The sequence below is a fragment of the Chenopodium quinoa genome, unplaced genomic scaffold, assembly GCF_001683475.1.
Source record: "Chenopodium quinoa cultivar QQ74 unplaced genomic scaffold, ASM168347v1, whole genome shotgun sequence".
Lineage (NCBI taxonomy): Eukaryota > Viridiplantae > Streptophyta > Magnoliopsida > Caryophyllales > Amaranthaceae > Chenopodium > Chenopodium quinoa.
The window spans coordinates 2,321,591-2,343,220 of record NW_018743204.1 but is presented as its reverse complement, the minus strand read 5'-3'; the positions used below and the strand labels follow the sequence as shown (position 1 = coordinate 2,343,220).

Here is a 21,630-nt window from a genome sequence, read left to right as displayed (position 1 = left end):
CTCTTATGTGCATTCTGTAATATATGCCACAAGCATAGCCTATGGGGGACATCTGGGAATACTGGTTTTCCAATGGCTTTGCACTGATCTGTGAGGATTCCCATTGGTTTTTTTCCCATGGATTCCATCCATTGCTGAAAAACCCAAACAAATGTTTGCGCATCCTCATGAAAAATCAAACACGAAGCGAAGATTACCGTTTTCCCGTGATGGTTAACCCCGACAAACGGGGACAAAAGGCATGCGATACCTGATCAACGTTAGTTATTAATTAATAAATGGTCCTTGTTAGAGTTTAATTAACTATGTTAACAAAGATGCAAACCTGTTAGTGCAAAAGGTTGTGTCAAATGTGATGATGTCACCTAAATCTTTAGTTAATGCCCTACTCCTTGCATCAGACCAGAATACATTCAACAATCTGCCTTCATCATCTCGCTGCATTGAACTATAAAATTGGCTATTAAACTTACGCTGCCTTTCAAAATAATCTTCAAGGGCTTTTGCATCTCCTTGAATCCTTGATAGGCGCCTTCACAGCATTCCTTACATCTCTTTTGTTGAAGGTCAAGTTTTCGTGGCCTTCGTTTTCAATGACTTGCGCAGTAAAATTCTGAACAATAGGGATTCCGGCTTGGTCATTAATCATTATCCTGTCAAAAGTAGGGTCATCAAGACCTCTATAATTGACCATCATCTGGCTAGATTTTGGATCAAGAGGATGATTGTGGTCAAGCCTGCACCGTGTGATCACCATTTTTCCCTCAATTATTCGAGCATATACAAAAACTTTAGACCCACTGACGTTAGAGTTAGTGTTTTGTTCTTGCCCGCCGAACTTACATTTGAGCCTAATTTCCTCCATCAAGATCTCCCACGCCTTTTCTAGATACACCTTTTTCCTTGTATTCTCTCATCAGTCTGTCATTCCTCGTAAAGAACATGAAACCTTTATTGTAGGCGTATACATGGCAGAATTATTGCGCAAACTCACTACCTGATTCAAATGCCATTCCTTCATTTGGGTTTTCATCGACGACCATATCATTAAGATCAAATTAGAACAACATATGGAGGAGTTAAAGTGCAGAGAGCTAACCTTCACGATTACTTTTATAGATAGATTTCGCCAGAGTGACATTCAACGGTGGTGTATTTCGCCAGGGCTATACTCGCTTGATTTATCCTCTGATTAGGAAAAATACAAATCACCACTGTATAAAGAACAGTATATTTATAAATGATCGAATTATATATATGTTTCAATAATACCAGGAGAAATTATTCGTTTACCCGCCAACATCACTTCTTCGAGGACCGCGCCATCAAAATCCCGCCCTTGTCTTCTGTATTGGCGCCCATATGAAAAAACGTATATGTGAGTGTCAAATCTGTCAATGTGTATGAGATGTATCCGTATCACCTTCCAACAGAAGGACTCAATGAAGAAATGAACACGTGAGGGTGGTGAGGTGTCGAGACAGGGATACATTATAGTGTCCGTTAACTTTCCTACAAACATGCCACGAATCATACCAGGTTTTTCAGAGGTTATTAAAATCTTTTTCTTTTTTGACATTTTTGCCCCTACACTATTTCTATAAATATCTTTTTGCATTTCACCCGTTTCCTGCTGACTTTTGCTTGCTATTATAGGGACATTTCTTTGCATCATAATATTATTACTTGTGAGAAAATTTAATTTTTATTTCTCAATTTTTAAAGAAAGTTTTAGAAGAGGGAGGTTTCAGATTTTCAACCATTTCAATTCTTATCAACTTAATATGGAGTCTCAACTTTCTGAAAGGTCAGTTTATTATCTTATGCACCCCATATTTCTTTTATGTATCTTGTTTTTTTTTTTTTTTTTTTTTTAGTAAGGATGTACCTTGTCCATTCCGCTTTAGTTTAAATTACACTATTAATATAACATACGACAACATTGCATTTAGTTATCTACCTATAAAGATTGTCAAGGGTTTAGGATAGTAAATTGGCAACTATTAGGAGATTATTCAAGTCTTCAATGAAGGGTATTGAGATTGGATTACCTAAAGTACCAGTTGAGGTCAAATGGTCCTTTTTCCTTCTCCTTAAAGATTAAAGTAGGTTAATCTGATCACGTACAAGTTCAATTAAGGTCCGATCAACATTTTTTGTACACTTCACCTTTGCAACTAGGCGAATATGATCACATACCTAATCGATTGGGATGGGATCCAATCTATTATTAGTTGGAGTAGCCCTCTAGTGAATCTCAACACGTAAATAATCTTTTCTCTTTTTTGTTCACACGGGACAACTCACTTTGAGGTTTTCCTATCTCCACCATGATACTCTCCCGTATTTTTTATTAAGTGTTTTACATTTTATTTCCGGCCGTAATTTAGTAAGGGTTCTATTTCTATTTGCAGAAACTTATAAGAATATTTACTATTTTCCTTCTCTAAATGGTCCCTTTATATCCTATTTTAATAATTTTCTAATTCTCTCTTCACTCTACTTTTAGGCCCTGTTTAATTTGATGTAAATGTTTTCATGAAAAATGATTTTTCATTATTTTTCATTTTCTTTTGTTTAGTTTATAAAAGGGTGGAAAATAATTTTTTCACTAGATTGCATTTATAATGGTAGAAAACATTTTTCTTCACACAACGAGAGGAATCACATTATTCTCATTTCTCCTTATCTCCCTTTTTTCTTTTCTTTCATTCATCCTCATATTTTCACTCTTATTTTTAATTTCTCATTACCTTTTCTTGTAAGAATCAAACAAAGGAAAACTATCTTGCAAGTGTGATTTTCCTTGAAAATATATTATCCATGAAAACTAATTTGTCATTGAAAATATTTTATATCGAACCAAACAAAGCATTATCCACTATTACTTTGTCATAATTTTATTTTTTATTCTTCAACCTACCTCACATTAATAATAAATAAATGTTTCGCACTATTCCTCCTAGAATGATATCCCCAGTAAAATGGAACTCTTATTAAATTACGGAAGGAGTATAGTTAGAGATTGACTTTTTATTTGCTTAAAGTCTTTCCCCTGAGTAGGTGCTAGGGAAAAATATGTAGCTTAAATAAGGTTTGTGCTTGGTTTTTGAGTTAATGCTTGCTGTATAGGATAGAGTATTACTTTGCGTATGGTTAGAGTAACATGGTATTTATATTACGTATTAAACTGAATCTCCGGTTCCCCTTATCCGCAAATCCTAGTATAATGTATAAGTGTGCTTCATACGAAACCCTTGAACAAATTTTAAGGGAAAATCTTCCTTAAGTTTCATTTTTCATCAAGCAGCTACTTTGATTTGCCATTTACGACTTGTGAATTGGTTGTTCTATGTGGGTATATACAGGACATATATGAATGCTAGAAGACGGCGCAACGGCTACAACTCTGTAGCAGAGATTATACAAAAATGGAAAATCCAAAATCAACAACTTGGTTCAACCATAGAAGAACTGAAGAAGAGCACTCGAAAGGGTCCAGCAAGAGGATCAAGAAAAGGGTGTATGCCAGGGAAAGGCGGTCCTGAAAATTTGGGGTGCACATTCAGAGGAGTTAGACAGAGGACTTGGGGTAAATGGGTAGCTGAAATTCGCGAACCTATCAACAGTATGACCACAGGATATGGGAACAACAAACAAAGTAAGCGAAGCAGAAGGTTGTGGCTTGGTACTTTCTCTACTGCCATGGAGGCGGCCTTGGCTTACGATGAAGCAGCCAAGGCTATGTATGGCCCTTCAGCGATCCTCAACTTTCCTCTTCAGAATAAAGAACATGAAGATCGAGTTTTGTACAGTTCAGACATGCAACCAACAGCTTCCGAGTCTACTGAAGGGTCAGAGCATTACAAGGGATTCAATGAAGAGCTGAAGTCGCCTTGTGTGTCCCAAGCGACAGATGGTGGTGGAACTAAAGAAGAATCTGCGATGGGATCGACACATTCGAGTAATGGGAGCTACTTGAATTTAGGGTTTGATTACACCCATGATTGGGTGATGGAGCCACTAGATGTGTTTGGGGGTAATTTTGGGCTGAAGCAAGAGGATGATTATGAGTTTGGTCAGCAGGGATTATTTTACAGTGACTTCCTGTTTCAACACAGCAAGTCATCAGATGTAATGCCGAATTACAAGATACAGCAGCCTTTGAGTGGACCTTTAGGAATTGATTTCATCAATTCTTCAGATTTTTTAAGGCCTAATACCAATCTTGACAGTCTACACTAGAAGGCGACACAAGCACAATTGAGCTCATACCGTGAGGAGCAGCATTCAATTGTGGTTTTTAATATGCTTAAGAGTTTCTTAGGTTGCTTCCCGTGATAGAGTCAGAGGAGTTAACCAAAGTTTCACATTTTAGGAACAATAGATTAAACTTGGTAATAAAGTTTGGACGTTTGGTAATGCCCCGGATAGAAATGTGTGGGTTTTACCTTCTCTGGCACACTTGGAGAGGTTTTTTACCACATACTTTGTCCTATTACATGAAGGGGTTATACCACCCAGCTTACTATTGTTCAATTGTTCTCTTTCTTCCAAAGTTGTAGCTGATGTTGTAAACATCAGCATTGGATCATGATAAACAACTAACAAGTATTGAATTAGCGATTTTTAGGACGTAGAAACGCATAGAACAAGCGCGTTGCATACACACTTTCGAACAAGTAATCTATGTTATTCCTTCAACCTAAGACAAGGAGGAGCAATAGTTACAGAGGGAGGTGGAGCATCATAAAAAGAATGAAGATAAATTGCAACTAAACTAATAAATTTTTGAATAGATAGGAGGTTAACGCACTAAAATAATGTACTGCATACATTTGCAGAACAGTGTAACACACATTGAAAGCATATATAACAAGTTGCATCTCAGTTCATATTTAGCAAAAGGATAACCAGAAACTACAAAAGCACAGACCCCAAGGAGTTGATGATGTATCTGAACTCGTCGACTGTACAATTGACCAAATCAAAATGTAATCTTCCACTTGTATACCCACAGAAAATATCAATGCTCTCTTCAATCCAATTGCAACTACAACGTATCTGCCACTACTTTCAGCCAATCAAAGTACTGCTAGAATGCATTTGCACAAGCCTTGGCAGAATGCTGACGCTTCATTTACAACACCGTTGTCCTTCAACTGAAATAAGGATAAAGAAATCAAATGCAGTTCTCATTAAAAACTGAACGGCACATATCCATAACTCATCTAGCATAAAAGATATGGCACATCATCTTATCAGCTTGAAATAAGTAGTATGACCAATACATCTTTTTACAATCTCGATTAACAAACATCCCAATACTGCACTCACTTTAAGCATAAAGAAGAATGTCCTGATTTCTAAGGAAAAATTGCGAGAAAGGTCCTTTTAAGAAGTCGACTTTGTGAGGAAGGTCCTTTTATAAAAAAGATGGCACAAAAGGTCCTTTTATGGACTTTGGGTTGTGAGGAGGGTCCTTTGACCAATCTCCGACGTTGACTTCCAAATTCCGGCCAAAAATAAGTCACGTGCACAGCACATGACTACTTTAGAATTTTTTGTTTTTTTCTTTTATTCCCTTTCCCTGTTCTTCTTCGATTTCCCCAATTTGAGAATCAAACTTCAATTCCCAACTACAGCAGCATTCACATTCCCACAGCTCCACCACTTCAACCACCGTCTACTACCATATTGCCACCACGCACCACCGCATCACTAACATCAGCAACACCCAAACACCGCACAACAATGTCCACAACAGCCACCAAAACAATGGCAACTCAGCACAAATCCCCTAAACTCGACCCTGCTACTCCCTCACGCACCAAATTTAACCCGAAACCACCAGCCTGCATTCACGGCCGCCGCACCACCATCAAAGGAAGCTGGGACTTAAACTCCTCTAACCACCGCCGCTCAACACCAGCTCCTCCAATTCGAACAGAGCATCCCTCAAAGAGCTTCAATTCAGCCAACAAGCAGCCCACAAAGCCTTTAATTGTAGTTTCTGGGTTAAAAATTGAAGTTTGGTTCTCAAATTAGGGTTAAATGAGGGAAATGGTTGAGGAAATAAGGGAAAATCGAAGAACGTGGAAAGGGAAAAAAAGAAAAAAAAATTCTAAAGTAGTCACGTGCTGTGCACGTGACTTATTTTTGGCCGGAATTTGGAAGTCAACGCCGGAAATTGGTCAAAGGACCCTCCTCACAACCCAAAGTCCATAAAAGGACCTTTTGTGCCAACTTTTTCATAAAAAGACCTTCCTCACAAGGTCGACTCCTTAAAAGGATCTTCCTCGCAATTTTTCCGATTTCTAATGACCATTCAAACCTATTAGGGGGGACGGGGGATAGACAAGAGCCAGGTACTGGCTGTAACTAGGTTAGATGTAGGATTTTTTTAATTCCTAAGAAGTCCCAACACCCATATAAATTCACTTCCCCTAGGAAATTGCAAGACTTGTTTGTAGCATATAACAGGAATTCCCAAATCCCATTAGAAGTTTCAATTACCTAAGGGGAGACTACGTAAACGAGTTCCTCCATTTTATGGAAAGTGGTTCCTATGAAATTGCAAACCAAAAAAATGCAAATATAATCACTTCCTTAGGTAAGTTGGAACTGTTGTAACTAAAATTAGCTTCTAGTGCAGTACAGATGCACTCATGCAGGTTATAAGTGTGGTTTGGCCTACGGAGAATCCACTCATGATATACTGCTAACTCTAAGTACAGTAGCTAGTTTCTCCAGACATTTCACTGTAGATGACTACAATTTTCCAACATAGAGTGGAAGAGGCAGCCTAAAATCCTGAATAACAACTTTGATAGTTTCAGCAACCCATCATTGCAGCACACTTAATTCAATTCTACAGCATAACAATGAGTTTATGTTTTCCCAATCCAGAAAGATATTCCTCTATCAGTAAGTCCATAGCAAGTTACAATCACTTTTGGCAATTTCCAGGTTACAAATACAAAGTATATATGTTTAACTTTGGGATTATGATACATGTATGAATGATCGTACGGAGATTGATGACAGCAAATAATCTAGTTTACCCTACCCTCTCGATGCTTATTTCTTTAACTTCATTTAAATTTAAATTCAATATCTATAAATTCTTCTCATTTTCTTCTTGCTCACTTGACTAATATATCTTCCCTTGCATATACCTTCAATCTCTCTATTCCTTTCTACCATCTTGGATCTCAAATTCCCTTACATTCAGCTTAAAAGGATAAAAGCTCAGCTTTTAGAAATTGCAGTCTATTCTCATGGTTTTTTCATATGTGGAATCCAGCTCCGAATGTCATATCAGAATTGGGCATGGGGATCTATTTCTGCAGCATGTTACAGAATCCTGATTACTACAGTTTAAAGCTGTACATCAAGAACTCCCTGTTCTGGAACATGAACAAAAAGGAACTAATTCGATAAAAAAAAAATGCAAGGTAATGTTGATAACTCCAACAGGCAACAGTAAAAGGCAGCAAGCCAGCAACAGTCTTAGCAGAAGACAAAGGTATAGTCAGTTAGTCACAACTCACAAGATTGATAAGACCAGCATGGCTTAAAGAAAATTCAAAGGGAAAAACTTGTTCATAAAGTAAACAATTTATCTTAGCTCGAACTTATTCCCATTTGGTGGAACAATGCAAGTAGCAGAAGACTATAACAACAAATGAAACACATCTTGCAGATAAAATAATCAGGCAGATTAAGACTAATGACCCCCCCCCCCCTCCTCTCCCCAAAAAAATAACAAGTAGGAGAAAAAGGGGTGAGAAGCATCTAGTCAGTAAACAGTCAGCTACCAAAGCTTCAAAGGAAGCATACAAATTCCAGTGAATGTCAGAATCAATTTTTACCCCTGCAAATGAGAAGCTAAATCCTCCTCCTAGTTGCCACACTCAGCGGCTCAGCGCTCATCATGGTCACAAAATAAATTCACGCAAAAAAAAAAAAAAAAAAAAAAAAGAAATTCCCCCGCTGGAATATTTATATACTACCTCCGTTAATTATTATGTGCAACTTTAGGGCATTATTTGTGAGATATAAAATATTCCAAAGTTGCACATAATATTTAACGGAGGTAGTATTAGAGCAAGTGCAATGGAGGGGATTCACTCTCCTTTAAGCCTTCTCTCTCCTCTTAAGAGGAATCCCCTCCATTGTAGACATAAATGTTAGAGTCCTCTTACCAAGAGGAATATGGTTCTTCCTCTTGGGGAAGAGGATGATGAAATAGGGAAGGGGATTGAAAAAGGTGGGGACAAAAACAAAAATAAAAAAAAAATAAAAAGCAAAAAGCAAAGTTGAACCAGCAGCTGCAACGTGGCACGTTCCTGCTGGCCATTTGGGCTGGCGGGGCCCACTTGTTGGTTGCACATGCTGACATTTGTTGCTTTCTCATTGGTTGACATTTACACATGCTCTAATTTTTCAAACGGTAATAAAAAAAAACGGTAAGTTATTTTTAAAAAAAAAAAAACACCAACGGTTATATTTTTTTTTTCTCTATAAAATGAACCTAAATTTGCCATATTTTCAAAATCTTCATTTTCTCCATATTTTCTCTCCTTTTCCTATTAATCTCACTCATATTCAATTTAATTCATTACATTTTATCTTTCAATATGGATCGAAATAATCCAAATTTAAGAAGAAATTTGAATTTTCAAAATATTCCAAACTCTCAAAATAATTCAAATAATCCTCCTTTTGATCCAAATATCCTCAATAATCCTCAATTTCAAGCTGCCTTACAATGGTTTGGTAATCAACCAAGACCAATGAATCCAAATGATACAACCCAATATCACCAACATTTTCCTCAACATAGTCCATTATTTCCCATGTCTCAACATTTTACCCAACCTATGGACCATTCTCCGGGAGGAGATGGTAGCACGAACGCAACTCCAACTGAAGAGGTACGAGAAGCGCAACATCTAGAGGATCTTGATGATGTTGTCGTTGAAGTTTCTCCTGGAGAGACTATGCCGAGGAATTCATGGAATGTAGCAGAGGATAACGCACTTGTTTCGGCTTACATCAACGCCGGGGGAAATGTTACAAAAAATACAAAAAGGACTAAGGCTGGATTTTGGGCTGCAGCTTGTAAATTGTACGAACAAGCACGACTTGCAAATCCTGATGAGCTCCAGCAGACGAGGAATACTAAGTCCTTACAACAACATAGGGATCACATTAATTCGAATGTGAACAAGTGGGTAGAGGTATACAGTTACGAGATACGACATCCGAAGAGTGATGTTGAAAAACGTGCACACAATGCTTTTGCAATGGCGAACAAAGGTAAACATTTCCATTTACAACATTGTTTTGAAGTTATGCAAAATTTTCCAAAATGGGATCCGAATGAGGTCATGCAATTACCTGCTGAAAGCGGAGGAAGTGCAAAACGATCTGAACCAGAATCACCAACTGTTGAAGGTGGAAAACCACGGACTCGACCAGATGGCATAAAAAAGACGAAGAGACTAGCAATGGAATCTGGTTCTTCGTCTTCATCTATAAACCTTGATTCGTTCAATACAACTCTTGCAGAATATAGTGACAAGAGGTATGACCAAGGAGAACGAATGATGGCCTTAATACGAGAGCGAGATGAAGAAAGGAAAAGGCAAAAGGAAGAGGAGATGAAGTTCAAAATGTTAAATATGTTGATGATGAAACCTAACCTTGATGAATTTGAGTTAGAAATGTACAAAAAGCTTAGAGAGGAATTTAGTAATAGGTTCTTATGAAGTTGTTCTTCTTATGTTATTTTAATGTTTTATTTATTTCATGTTCTTAATGTATTAGTTTTTTTTAATGTTTTATTTATTTTAATTTTTTTAATGTATTAGTTTTTATTTTTTAATGTTTTTAATATATGTTTAATCATATTGTAATAGTTACTATTATAATTACTATTATTATGACTGTAATTATTATTATTAGGAGTGGTAAAAAACAAAAAACAAAATTCAGTGTGTAGTCACTTCATGCATTGATATATCTACTTCATATGTCAACTTTTCTGTAAAGCTATACATATCTCTGCAAAGCTACAGATTATTGTCATGCAAAAATCTAAGCTTCTGACATACATCTCAAAATTCAAATTTTGAAATGTGTTACCAAAATATTCTCTTGCATTATTACTTAGTTCATGTGGATCATATTGTCTATATATTGACCAGTTTCATTCACATATAATTCTATCAGTCCTACAAATACTAACATTCAGTTTTATACAAATATTATCAAAAAATTGTAAAATGAATTTTGATTCTAGTTCTTCTACTTCTAGTGATGAAATATACGATTCCATGTTGTTAGATTTTATTGAGGAAAATCGACAACAACAAGTGATAGAGGATGCAGTAACATATGTTATTAACACCGATGTAGAAGAACAAGAAGTTCGTGGTTCACGACGTAAAAAAATGTCAAGGTGGATCGTTCCAAGAGATCGTGAAGGAGCACATGATCGGTTAGTTACAGACTACTTTAGTGACCATCCATTATACGGCGATGAAAAGTTTCGACGTAGGTTTCGTATGCGAAAACCTCTATTCATGAAGATAGTGAATACGTTGAGTGCAACTGATAGATTTTTTCAACAACATCCAGATGCCACAATGCGACTAGGTGCTTCTGGAATTCAAAAATACACTGCAGCAATGAGAATGTTAGCATATGGTTGCCAGCTGATCAAATTGATGAGTATCTAAAACTTGGGGCAAGTACGGCAAGAGAATGTCTTATACACTATGTTGATGGAGTGATTTGTGAATTCTCAACAGAATACCTGCGGAAGCCAAACGCGGAAGATCTTGTTCGTCTCCTTAAACAAGGGGAAGAAAGGGGTTTTCCTGGCATGATGGGGAGCATCGATTGTATGCATTGGGAGTGAAAAAATTGTCCAGCTGGATGGAAAGGAATGTATCAAGGAAGATCTAAAAGGGCAACGGTGATCTTAGAAGCTGTTGTTTCTTGGGATTTATGGATTTGGCATGCCTTTTTTGGCACGCCAGGGACATGCAACGATATAAACGTTCTTCAGCGTTCTCCCGTCTTTGACGATATTTTAAATGGTCGAGCTCCACAAGTTAATTTCACTGTGAATGGAAATACCTATAACCAAGGATATTATCTCACAGATGGGATTTATCCAAAATGGGCAACATTTATTTCCGCTATTACCTCCCCACAAACCCCTAAACAGAAGTTGTTTACAATCAAACAAGAGAGTATTAGAAAAGATGTTGAGCGTGCTTTTGGTGTGCTACAAGCTCGATTTGCAATAATTAGACATCCGGCTTTGGCATGGAGTGTCGAAATGCTATGGAAAATCGTGATGGCGTGTATTATCATGCACAATATGATTGTAGAAGATGAGCGCGATAATTACATGAATTATTGGGATCCAACGGAATTTTCCACCGAACAACCTGAGAACCTAGCAGAATCATCAAGGAGAACAGCAACAACTTTCACCGTTACCCCTGGGCGTTATAAAGATCAAAATTTAGCTACATTGATGGCTACACGAGATAATCTTCGTGACAAACAAATTAATACATCTTTGAAGAATGATTTGCTGGAACATATATGGGTTAGGTTTGGGAGCACTTTTGTCAACTCACCTTAAAAATAAAACGTATTTATGATTTAGTTTCTCGTTTTTCAATTATCGGCTTTTAATGTATTTTTATGTTTCCGAATTTCATGAATTGTCTTTTTACATAATGTATTGCAATGTTCCATATTAACTATTTTATATGGATGACAACTGTTCTATTTACTAATTATGCATTTTAAATTATCATTAATTGTACATTTTTGTAATATATTAAAATTGTCATTAATCTAATTATATTAAAATTTACAAATATCTAAAATAGAAGTTGGTTAATAAATAGAAAGGAAGGGGATTCATGAATCCCCTTTGTTGTGGGAAAAAATAAAGAAAGAGGAAGAGGAAGAGGATGGAGATTGTGGAAAATGATGTGGAAGAAAGAGAAATGATGTGTCAAAAGGAGAGAAGGAGAGAGAAGAATTAAGGGGATTCATGAATCCCCTCCATTAAACATGCTCTTACAATATCACCTCAAGTAACCATGTGAGATCCCCAAGGATCAGAAAAGTCTTGACCTTTAGAGCCATTTTACTCATTAAGTGTTTGATAAGATTTCCAAAATTGACACTCTAACTCTCCTTAATAACCTCTATGACCCCTTGCTTCTGCAATACTCTTCGATATCATAATGAAAGGCTGTCTCTCAGATGTAGGTAAACCTCAGGCTTTCACACTGAAGCAAAGATCAGTAGGTAAGCAAAAATAAGAAAAGCCATCACCCTTCTATTTCTCCATTGCTCAAAAGAATGACATTGCAACAATACACAATTTCTCAGATCCCTCACAGTTTATTTGTACACAGTCTATACCATTACATGTTAAAACAGGCAAAAACCAGAACAATGAGGAGCATAAGGATAACAAGAACAAAGGACCTAAAGAATAGACACCAAGCCTCCTCAAACACATCATGTTTTACTACAATCACTAATTAGAATAGAAAATAGCTTAAGCATTTAATTTATTAACAACTGATGTAATAGACATTGCCATCACTCAAAATTCCAAAATTCATACAACAAATGTGCCCATGATGGAAAAGGTAGATAATAAAGCAGCTACCATACAAAAGAATAGATCCGAGGTACAGGGAATCGGAAGGAATGAACAGAAGAGAATAACCAGCACTGTTCTCCGAAAAACTAATTCCCACAAGTGCCTATAATCTAATTCCCATGATCCATATTCCGTACTCTTTGTAATATATGGTTAGGATATCTCAACTAAATGACAATAAGGGAGAACTATTACATATGGGACTATCTTATACATTCATCAAGGAAAAACTTTCAAAAGTGTTCCAACTATTAATGGTTGACAGAATTTAGGGGGGCTTTTAATTCTGACAATCAGGTAGGGTACACAGAATGGAATCCAAATAAGGAAAACAAGGGGAAAGGAAAGAAATTAGCCTGGTATCTTTTCTGAAAATGAACTACTAGCAGATTTCCTTTGACAGTTAAATTCAACATAGAAAATCAAATTATGAATAGTGGTTGGAGATGGTTGGAGGGAACTCGTCAAAGTTTAGGAAAGGAAGGGCAATTAATGGGGTTTTAGGGTTTGAAAGGAAAGAGATAGAAGGGGTAATGGGTGGGGAAAGAAAATGGAAATAACTGAGGGGGTGGGAGTGGGGGTGGGGAAGTGAAAAGAAAAGAAGGTAAAGGATATCACAAAAATGGCCGAATAAATTATTCCAAAGTGAATCATGTCATTTCATTCCCTTAACCTTAAATGAACACCCCAAACCAAACACCCCCTAATACTTTCCTCTATGTGATTTCCATAATCCATGACCATATAATTTAATGTCTTTTCAATTAAAGTCTAAATTTTGCAGCCATATGTGGACAGCATTCACCTAAGCAAAATGACAATAGGGAGAAATATTATGTAACTATCTAACACATAAGAAAACCTTCAAAAATTGGTTCTAACAAAAACAAATGGTGTGAGAAGACACAATTTCAACAATGTCAACACTAACAATTATGAGACCGATGAATATAATACCCCATTTTTTTTTTCTTAAGCGACACACTTTCCTAAACCGACCGTTAGCGGACACTTCCCAAATATGGAAACTTTCTATGGGTTAGCAATTCACTACCTAAATTGTTATCTTGGGACAATATTACCAATTTGCTGATATAGTTCGCCTTTTGCAAACTTCAAAGGAGGGTGAGAGCAAATTAGGTTAGGCTGGTTAGAACTAAACATAGATGGTTTTTACATTCCCAAGAATCCCAACCATATAAAATGACGGAGCAGATCAAGCTCTCTCGGAAATGCTGGTTTAAACTTATCATCCTCAGGCCTGTTTAAATGGATCCCTAACAACCAGTTTTTGTATAGGTATAGAGCTATAGAAGCAATTTATAAAGTCTCAAAAGCAAAAGTAGGTGTTACTTCAGGCCTACTAGATCACTATTACAACTCCAATTGTTTATTTGGTCAATATACTATCAAACAAAGAAAAAAGCCTGGCCAAAATTCAAAAGTACCAAATTTAATTTTTATTAAGAGTCTACAGCTTGAAATAAAATGTCTCCATAACAGCCCAATAATGCAGAGCAATGTTGGCTGAAACTATTCCTCTTAGAAGGGTATCTGTAATCTGCAGTCAAAATTGGAATTCTCATATCCTCCCATATTATCAATCAATTGTAATTGTCTAAAATACCAAAATTTAGATAGCACCACAGCAACACAAAACTCAAAAACACATGATAATATAACCACAGAACTCAAACTGCTAACATCACATAAGACTCTACAAGTAAGATTGTGGGAAAATCAATTTATGTCAGGTTAATAAGCAATGGTAACGAAGTCACAAGAAATTCTAAAAGCATTACCTGGTACCAGAACAAAAAAATGCCCAATTATATCCACAATTCCCAATCATTCAAGCCCAGCAACTTTGTGCCTCAACTTCATGTTATGAATTTCCTATACAAACAGATAAGAGGAATTTAATAAGTTTCTTGGCTTCCAATTACACAGCAGAGTTAAATCCATGGTCTAAAATATCAGTCCATATTCAATACTCAGTTTCCATTGCATTCAATACATTATGTGTAAGACATCCATAACTCCATACTCGGTCAATGCATACACAAAGCCATTTTAAAGAACACCTACTACAAAAACTCTAAAACATTTAAGCCTTTAAACAACTAAAGTTCAATGCAAAACTTACGTTAGTTCAAAGCCAAAATGTATACTCAACCCGAACACAATTGAATAATTCCGATTTCATTATCTTAAACATCATTAGTATGTTATTGACAATATATGAATCCACATTTCCCAATTCCCCTGCATTTAACATAATCCTAGTACATCCTATATCATTACGCATCAACACAAGAAACCAACAATAGCTAACAATAATTCGATTTCAGTAAATCAATCCACAAATATCAATTAGTTTCCATTCAAATAATTAAAAAATGCAACTACTTTCTACACCATTCGAAAATCAAAAAGCGTAATAGCTTACCATCTCAAGAACTTTAGAAGAAGATCCCTCAACTTGAGTAGCCAAGCAATCAAGCTTAGCAAGCATCTTCTCATACAACTCCTCAACTCCACTCACATAACTCACAGCATCTGATCCCACCAACCTACTCAAACTCCCCAACTCGTACCCGGCCGCGGCGTACGCCTCCAAATCCTTCTGATCCTTGGCAACCCTCTTCATCTCCTTCAAATTCATATTCTCTCTCTCCTTCTCATCCTCCTTCATAGGGGACCCACCTTGAAAATTACAGGGCAAGCAGGGAAGCTCCGAATTCGGGGAAAACGCACCATACTGCCCTCGAAACGCAGGTCCAATGTTAACCACATCCAACGGCGTCGTTTCGAAGGAATTCTCCAATCGAACGAAATGATAAACCCTATACTCATGAGTATGAATCAGGGATTGGGTATCATTAAACGGCGTCGTTAGGAGAAGAAAAACACGAGGAGATTCAGAAGAGAGCGATTGCGAGACAGCGAACTCGTGAAGCGAAGGACGAAGCGGGGATCTCCGGCGACCGGAGAACCAGCCGATGACGTGGCGGTGGTGGGTACGGCGGAGGAGGGAAGCGAGGTCGCCGGAGGAGTTGCCGGAGGAGTTGCCGGAGGAGATGAACCCGGTAATGGTGGCGATGAGAGAGGAAGGAGAGAGAGAAGGAGAAGGGGATTCGTCGGAGAGAGAAGAAGTATGGAGAGAGAATTTGCCGAAGAGAAGGCCTTGAGTGTTTGATGGGGAAGAAGCGAAGCGGTTGATGAGGGAAGAAAGGGTTGGGCCTGAGATGGTTACCTTCTGCAATGGAAGGTCATCCATGGCGGAAGAGGAGGAGGAGAGAGAAAGAGAGGTGGTGAAGTTGGGGAGTTGGAGTGGGTCAGAGACAGGGTGATGTTTGTTTTGTCCGCCGGATTGTGGGATCGGGGCCATTTTCAAATTGTTGGGAATGGTTTTGTTTATATTTGCCTGGTCTCTAAGAGTGGACTAATTCGCACCGATATTCGGTAGTATTTTTGGGTGTTCAAGGAAAATGATATAAACAACTCTTATAAAATTTGAAATTACTTTGGATGGCGTAAGAAGAAGACAACAATTATATAATAATAATAATAATATAAAATCAAAACTTTTAATAGTTAGCATTTTAACTTTTTGCCAGGTGTTATAACTCATATGATACTCTCTTTGTTTCGTATTAATTACAATTAGGGTGTTCCTTAAGAAAACTTATAAGGTGGGGCCTAAAAGATGAATTTTTTATAATATAAAGTAGTGTAAGCAGGAGAGAGAAATAATAAAAAAAAAATGTAGTATAAATGGGGTTGGTAGGAAAGAGAAATAATAAAATATTTGTGAAAGTGGGGTTAGTGAGAGATGAAATTATACTAGTAAAATAATGGTGGGTCTTTTCCAAATATAAAAGTGTTGCAATTACTATAAAACGGATGTAAATAAAAAGTGTTGCGATTAATACGAAATAGAGGGAGTAATAACTATTGTGACATTTAGTATTCCAATTTTTTGTCATGTGGTTCTCTCATATGGGGGAAGTTTTTTCACGATTTGATCTGATCTAATCTGGTATGATATAATCTGGTCTGATTTGATTTGATCTGATTATTTAATTTGACCAAACTTTGACTTTATGTGTAGATAACCTATAGAGAAAAAGATATCAAGTAAGGTCTTGTTAGATTCGTATTAATGTGTAATTTTCATACTAATTCCGTTTCATATTTTTTGCAACTTTGGGATATTATTTGTGAGATATAAAATATTCCAAACTTGCAAAAAATATGAAACGAAGGTAGTAATTTTTTTCATTACAAAATTAAATATATTTAGCGATAACAAACCGTACATAAAACGATAATTTAATCTGACCTATATTATTTTATCTGATCTAAACTTATTTTTTCTAAAATAAGTAAAAATAAGGTAAATTAAACATGGTATAAGTACATACCAAGGTATATTAGTCATTTTCTATGAAACTTTTAATTTCAACAATATATTTTGTATTTTTGTGTACCACTAGAACTACATATAGTACATTTAGTACCATTGAAGTGGTACTATCAGACATCAAATTAGTACCATTGAAATTTTCATAATACTGGGAGTACAAATAGAGTTTTTTAAACATGGTAAATTTCAATGATACTAATGTGGTATGTGATAGTAATATTAAGACTTGCAAATTTCAATGATACATATAGAGTTTTTTTAACATGGTAGATTTCAGACTTGTTTTACATCAAATGATACTAATTTCACTAGCTATATATTTGAAGTAAAACAAAATAATGTTCACTACAGTGATGAGCGTGACAGCAAATTTGTTATCAGATCATCCTTTCATTACTTCTCTGCGGTGCAGAACAGAACTGGATTTATCTCGGATTTTAGATGAAATGTGTATGGATAATTTCAGCTGATAAGCTCATAAGTATTATTATCTACCTTCATCATGCAGAATTTGCTACACACTCAAATTTACAAAAATCTACTCAATAGGCAACTTAAGTACAGTAATACTTATACTTAATTCTTAACAGCATTGGTCTGAATTTTGATATGTGATATTTCTGATGATGCTATGTGTGTTTGCGACCGTTCCCCTCACTACTTAAGTTCACTACCTTTGATGTATATATGTGCTAACAAGTGAAAATTTCTTCCTTACAATGATAGTAATTTAGCTCATTTTGGACGTTAACACTACTGCACAAGCAATTTATTGATCAATTGTATCTTCAAACCTTTTCAGATGCTGCCTGTGCTAACACTGCTTATAAGCACCGATTTTAGTGAATAAATTTGCACTGCTGCCATCATATAAGTTGAACATTTCATTTTCAGTACCTCTGCATTTGAATTTGCACTTTCTTTAGTCTTTTTACATGAATCATAGTAATACATGTAGTCCAGAAATACAGTCTGCTACATTGGTAAAAATAGGAACTACTAAAACATAGAGAATATTTAACTGAAATACCTCAAATTCATTGATTTTGTGTATACAAAACTACATTTCTTACAGCATATCTTGCGGTGTGTTTCGACCTTATTACCCATGTTCAAAGAATAAAAAATGCCACATCTATAACAAATACAACTATTAATCCTATAGCAAAAGGCCTATATACTAAAACAGAAAATGTATACAATATATCACAAGTTTTTATATAGTTCAAAAAACCCAACTTTCATAATTCAGATCAGTGATGGCTTTTCTCTGCAGATTCCTCAGGAGTTTCAGCAATGAGCTTGGGATTAATCTCCTCTAACTGCTGAAGAACCTGCTGAACATCCGGCCTCGCATCAGGCGAAGGATCAACCAAGTGCAAGGCCAATTTCAATGTGTTAAGCATTTCATCCCCAGTAGTTGAAACATCCCTCATCAACTCCAAATCAAAAACCTCATTAGTCCACTCTTCCTTAACAGTTGATGCAACCCACTGCGGCAAATCTAAACCGTCCACTGACTCATTAGGAGACTTCCCTGTCAAGAGCTCCAATATGATCACCCCTAGACTGTAGATGTCGGTTTTAGTAGTCGCCTTCTTAGTCTTCGGAAGCTCAGGTGCACGGTAGCCTGCTGAGCCGGCTGTGGCAATCACATTGGTGTTTGCAGAGTCAGTCATAAGCCTGTGAATCCCATAATCAGATATTCTGGGGTTGTTTTGCTCATCTAGGTATACATCAGTTGAAGTCAGACTTCCATGAACTAAGCTCTCTTGGCTATGAATATAGTTCAGTCCACGCGTTACTCCTATCGCGATCTTCATCCTCGTTGGCCAATCAATCGTGGTTTCTGGTCCTCGAGCTGCAAAAAACATCCCAAATTATATGTACAAGTTCATAGTCTAGGAAACTATATCACCAAAATCAAATTTTAACACGAAAAGTTCACAATGAATTACCTATTAGACTATTAAAGATAACCTTGATTTTGGTGATGTAAACCAAAAACATATTGATCATATAAGTAAAAATAACCAAAATCATATTAATCATATAAAATATAATTTATAAACACAGGATTCCCTAGCATTATAACATAATTAAAAAGCACAAGACATGATATAAACATAAATATTAGACTTGCTGCTTACCATGAAGAAATGAAGACAGACTACCCTTAGACATGTAGTCAAAAACCAGCAACTTCTCTCCTTTAGGTCCCAAGTAATAGGCCCTAAGGGGGAGAAGATTCGGGTGACGAATCCTTCCCAGTGCAGCAACCTCTATCTCAAACTCTTTCGGAGTCTTTGCAAGCTTCTCTCTAAGCCTCTTAACCGCGACTTGATTACCATCCTCAAGTGTGGCCTTATACACGGTTCCGTAAGGGCTCTTCCCCATTATCTCCGCAGTTGCACACAGCAAATCATCAGCTGTAAACACAAATGGTCCATCAAACAACACCAATTTACCGCCATTCGGTCCGGTTTCAGCACTTGCTCCAGCAGCACCTGCAGCAAAACCCTTCTCAACTCCAGCAGACTTACCATTCCTAGCTTTAGCACCTGCTCTTTTCCTGAACAAACAAAACAGCAAAACACAGCAAAGTACAAACAATATTGCAAGAAGTGCTCCAACAATAATCAAGATTACATCCTTTGTACTCAATCTTCTATGATGGTGCTTTGATTTTTCACTAGATAATGGGCTCATTGATGGGGTTTCAGCTGGTGTTGCTGCAATACATGGAGTTGAAGGACTAAACCCACACAACTGAATGTTCCCTACAAATGAAGATGAATTGAATTGCTTCGAAAGGCGGTCCGGAACTTGGCCGGAGAAAGAGTTGTAGGATACATTGAAAGAGGTCAAATTTGAAAGGTTTTCAAGGGAAGCAGGAATTTCTCCTGTGAAGTTGTTCTCTGACAAATCAAGGAGACTAATCCTAGAAAGATTACCAATTGAAAGAGGAACGCCTCCTGTAAGATGGTTTTTCTTGAGATTAAGAGATGACAAATTCTTCAAACCAACCAATTCCTTAGGAAAACTACCATTAAACTTGTTATAACTCAAAGATAATTCCTCAATACTACTCAAATTGCCCAAAGAATGCGGGATACTCCCATTGAAAGAATTATGATCAAGGGTAAGTGACCTCAAATTTTGGGTACTCCAAGAAATTGGGATTGACCCAGAAAGATTATTACTTTGAAGGGCAAGATAAACCAAAGAAGAAGAAAGAGCAAAACCTCGAGGAATCGAACCCGAAATCAAGTTAAAACTCAAATTAACCCTATGAATCCTAGGAGAATTAACAAGATTAACAGGAATAGACCCAACAAGCAAATTATTACTAAGATCAATAGCTTGAATTTGAGGAGAGTTCCCAATTGAAGGTGGGATAACCCCAGAAAATCGATTATTGAACAAATAAAGACCTCTAAGATTAGGAAGAGACCCAATAGAAGAAGGGATAGTACCCCCAATAAGATTATCATGAAGACTAAGCTTTCTAAGCTCTTTAAATTGACCAATTTTGTTAGAAATTCTTCCTCCTAAAACCTTGAATGGAAGTTGTATTGCTACCACTTGTCCCTTGACACACCTGACGCCGGCCCAGCTACCGGAGCAGGCTCCATTTCTAGTACCATTCCAGCTCTTAAGCGCGCCGCGAAGATCGATGAGCTCACGCTGAAACGCTTGTAGTGCTTGAAATTCAGAAAGGGTGATTATAACACCATCATTTTGTTGTCCTGTTACAAAATTGGGTGAAATGCATAGTAGATGAAAGATTGAGTATAGTAATGAAAATTTAAGCAAATTTAAGGCTACCCCTTTTTGTTTTCGTGTATAATAAAAACCACCCATTAATCAAAATGCAACAAAAATGCACAATCTATGTATATGTAAACAATTTTTTGTTTTAAAAAAAGATGAATGTATGAATATATATGAATAAATAGTGACTAATAATATGGTAAGAAATAAATAAAGAAAGTATAAGTTAAATTTGTTTTGTTGTCTTCTCTTTTGATGTTGTTAGAAGAGAAGAAAAAGAGAGAGAAAGACAGAGAAAGAGACAGTAGAAAGGTTTCATGGGAGAAGTGAGGAGTATGAAGGGGAAAGATATGGGAGGGTTTTGAGTAGATTACAACGGCTAGTTTTGTTGGTTTTTTGTAGTTTAATTATTATTTTTTAGATTATAAAGATTAATGAAAATGTTAAATGGGGAGTTCAGGAGGGAGTCAGTTTTAACGGGTTGATGCGTTGAAAATTTGTCGTGGGGTTAAGTTGGGAGGTCACGGGAGAATGGTATCACTTGATAACGGCTCTTTGTCAATGGGTCAGGAGTCAGGACTCAGGACTATAATTAACAACTTAAGGCCAATTAATTATTGAGTTATTCCAATACAGTAATTTAATTTAATTTTTTTTCACTTTTTTAATTAAGTTAAAAAAAATTCTGAATTTGTTGAAAGTTCTAGCTTTCTTT

At 36.5% G+C, this 21,630-nt stretch overlaps 6 protein-coding genes across 7 annotated transcripts; 4 read left to right on the top strand and 2 right to left on the bottom strand.

Moving 5' to 3' along the window:
- The first annotated feature begins 1,306 nt into the window (after positions 1–1,306).
- Positions 1,307–4,519, top strand: LOC110733878 (dehydration-responsive element-binding protein 2A-like). The gene is made up of 2 exons (XM_021913954.1): positions 1,307–1,807; positions 3,369–4,519. The coding sequence occupies exons 1-2, from the start codon at positions 1,785–1,787 to the stop codon at positions 4,243–4,245; spliced, it is 900 nt and encodes a 299-aa protein (XP_021769646.1). The 5' UTR covers positions 1,307–1,784; the 3' UTR covers positions 4,246–4,519.
- Positions 4,520–4,765: 246 nt separating this feature from the next.
- LOC110733877 lies at positions 4,766–16,190 on the bottom strand. 2 transcript variants are annotated; one of them, XM_021913950.1, is made up of 3 exons: positions 15,162–16,190; positions 14,515–14,608; positions 4,766–5,162 (listed from the first exon to the last, which is right to left on the bottom strand). In XM_021913950.1, exons 1-2 carry the CDS (start codon positions 16,101–16,103, stop codon positions 14,561–14,563), a joined length of 990 nt encoding a protein of 329 aa, XP_021769642.1. In that variant the 5' UTR covers positions 16,104–16,190; the 3' UTR covers positions 4,766–5,162; positions 14,515–14,560. The 2 variants fall into 2 exon arrangements, with proteins under 2 accessions (XP_021769642.1, XP_021769645.1); XM_021913953.1 differs by lacking the exon at positions 4,766–5,162 and adding an exon at positions 11,873–14,273.
- Positions 8,643–9,776, top strand: LOC110733981. The gene has a single exon (XM_021914049.1). It carries the CDS (start codon positions 8,643–8,645, stop codon positions 9,774–9,776), a length of 1,134 nt encoding a protein of 377 aa, XP_021769741.1.
- Positions 10,293–10,930, top strand: LOC110733980. Its single transcript, XM_021914048.1, has 2 exons — positions 10,293–10,716; positions 10,821–10,930. The coding sequence occupies exons 1-2, from the start codon at positions 10,293–10,295 to the stop codon at positions 10,928–10,930; spliced, it is 534 nt and encodes a 177-aa protein (XP_021769740.1).
- Positions 10,958–11,668, top strand: LOC110733979. Its single transcript, XM_021914047.1, has one exon. It carries the CDS (start codon positions 10,958–10,960, stop codon positions 11,666–11,668), a length of 711 nt encoding a protein of 236 aa, XP_021769739.1.
- Positions 16,191–18,157: 1,967 nt separating the features above from the next.
- LOC110733875 (probably inactive leucine-rich repeat receptor-like protein kinase IMK2) lies at positions 18,158–21,598 on the bottom strand. The gene is made up of 2 exons (XM_021913948.1): positions 19,292–21,598; positions 18,158–19,002 (listed from the first exon to the last, which is right to left on the bottom strand). The coding sequence occupies exons 1-2, from the start codon at positions 21,003–21,005 to the stop codon at positions 18,395–18,397; spliced, it is 2,322 nt and encodes a 773-aa protein (XP_021769640.1). The 5' UTR covers positions 21,006–21,598; the 3' UTR covers positions 18,158–18,394.
- Between the last annotated feature and the right edge of the window lie 32 nt (positions 21,599–21,630).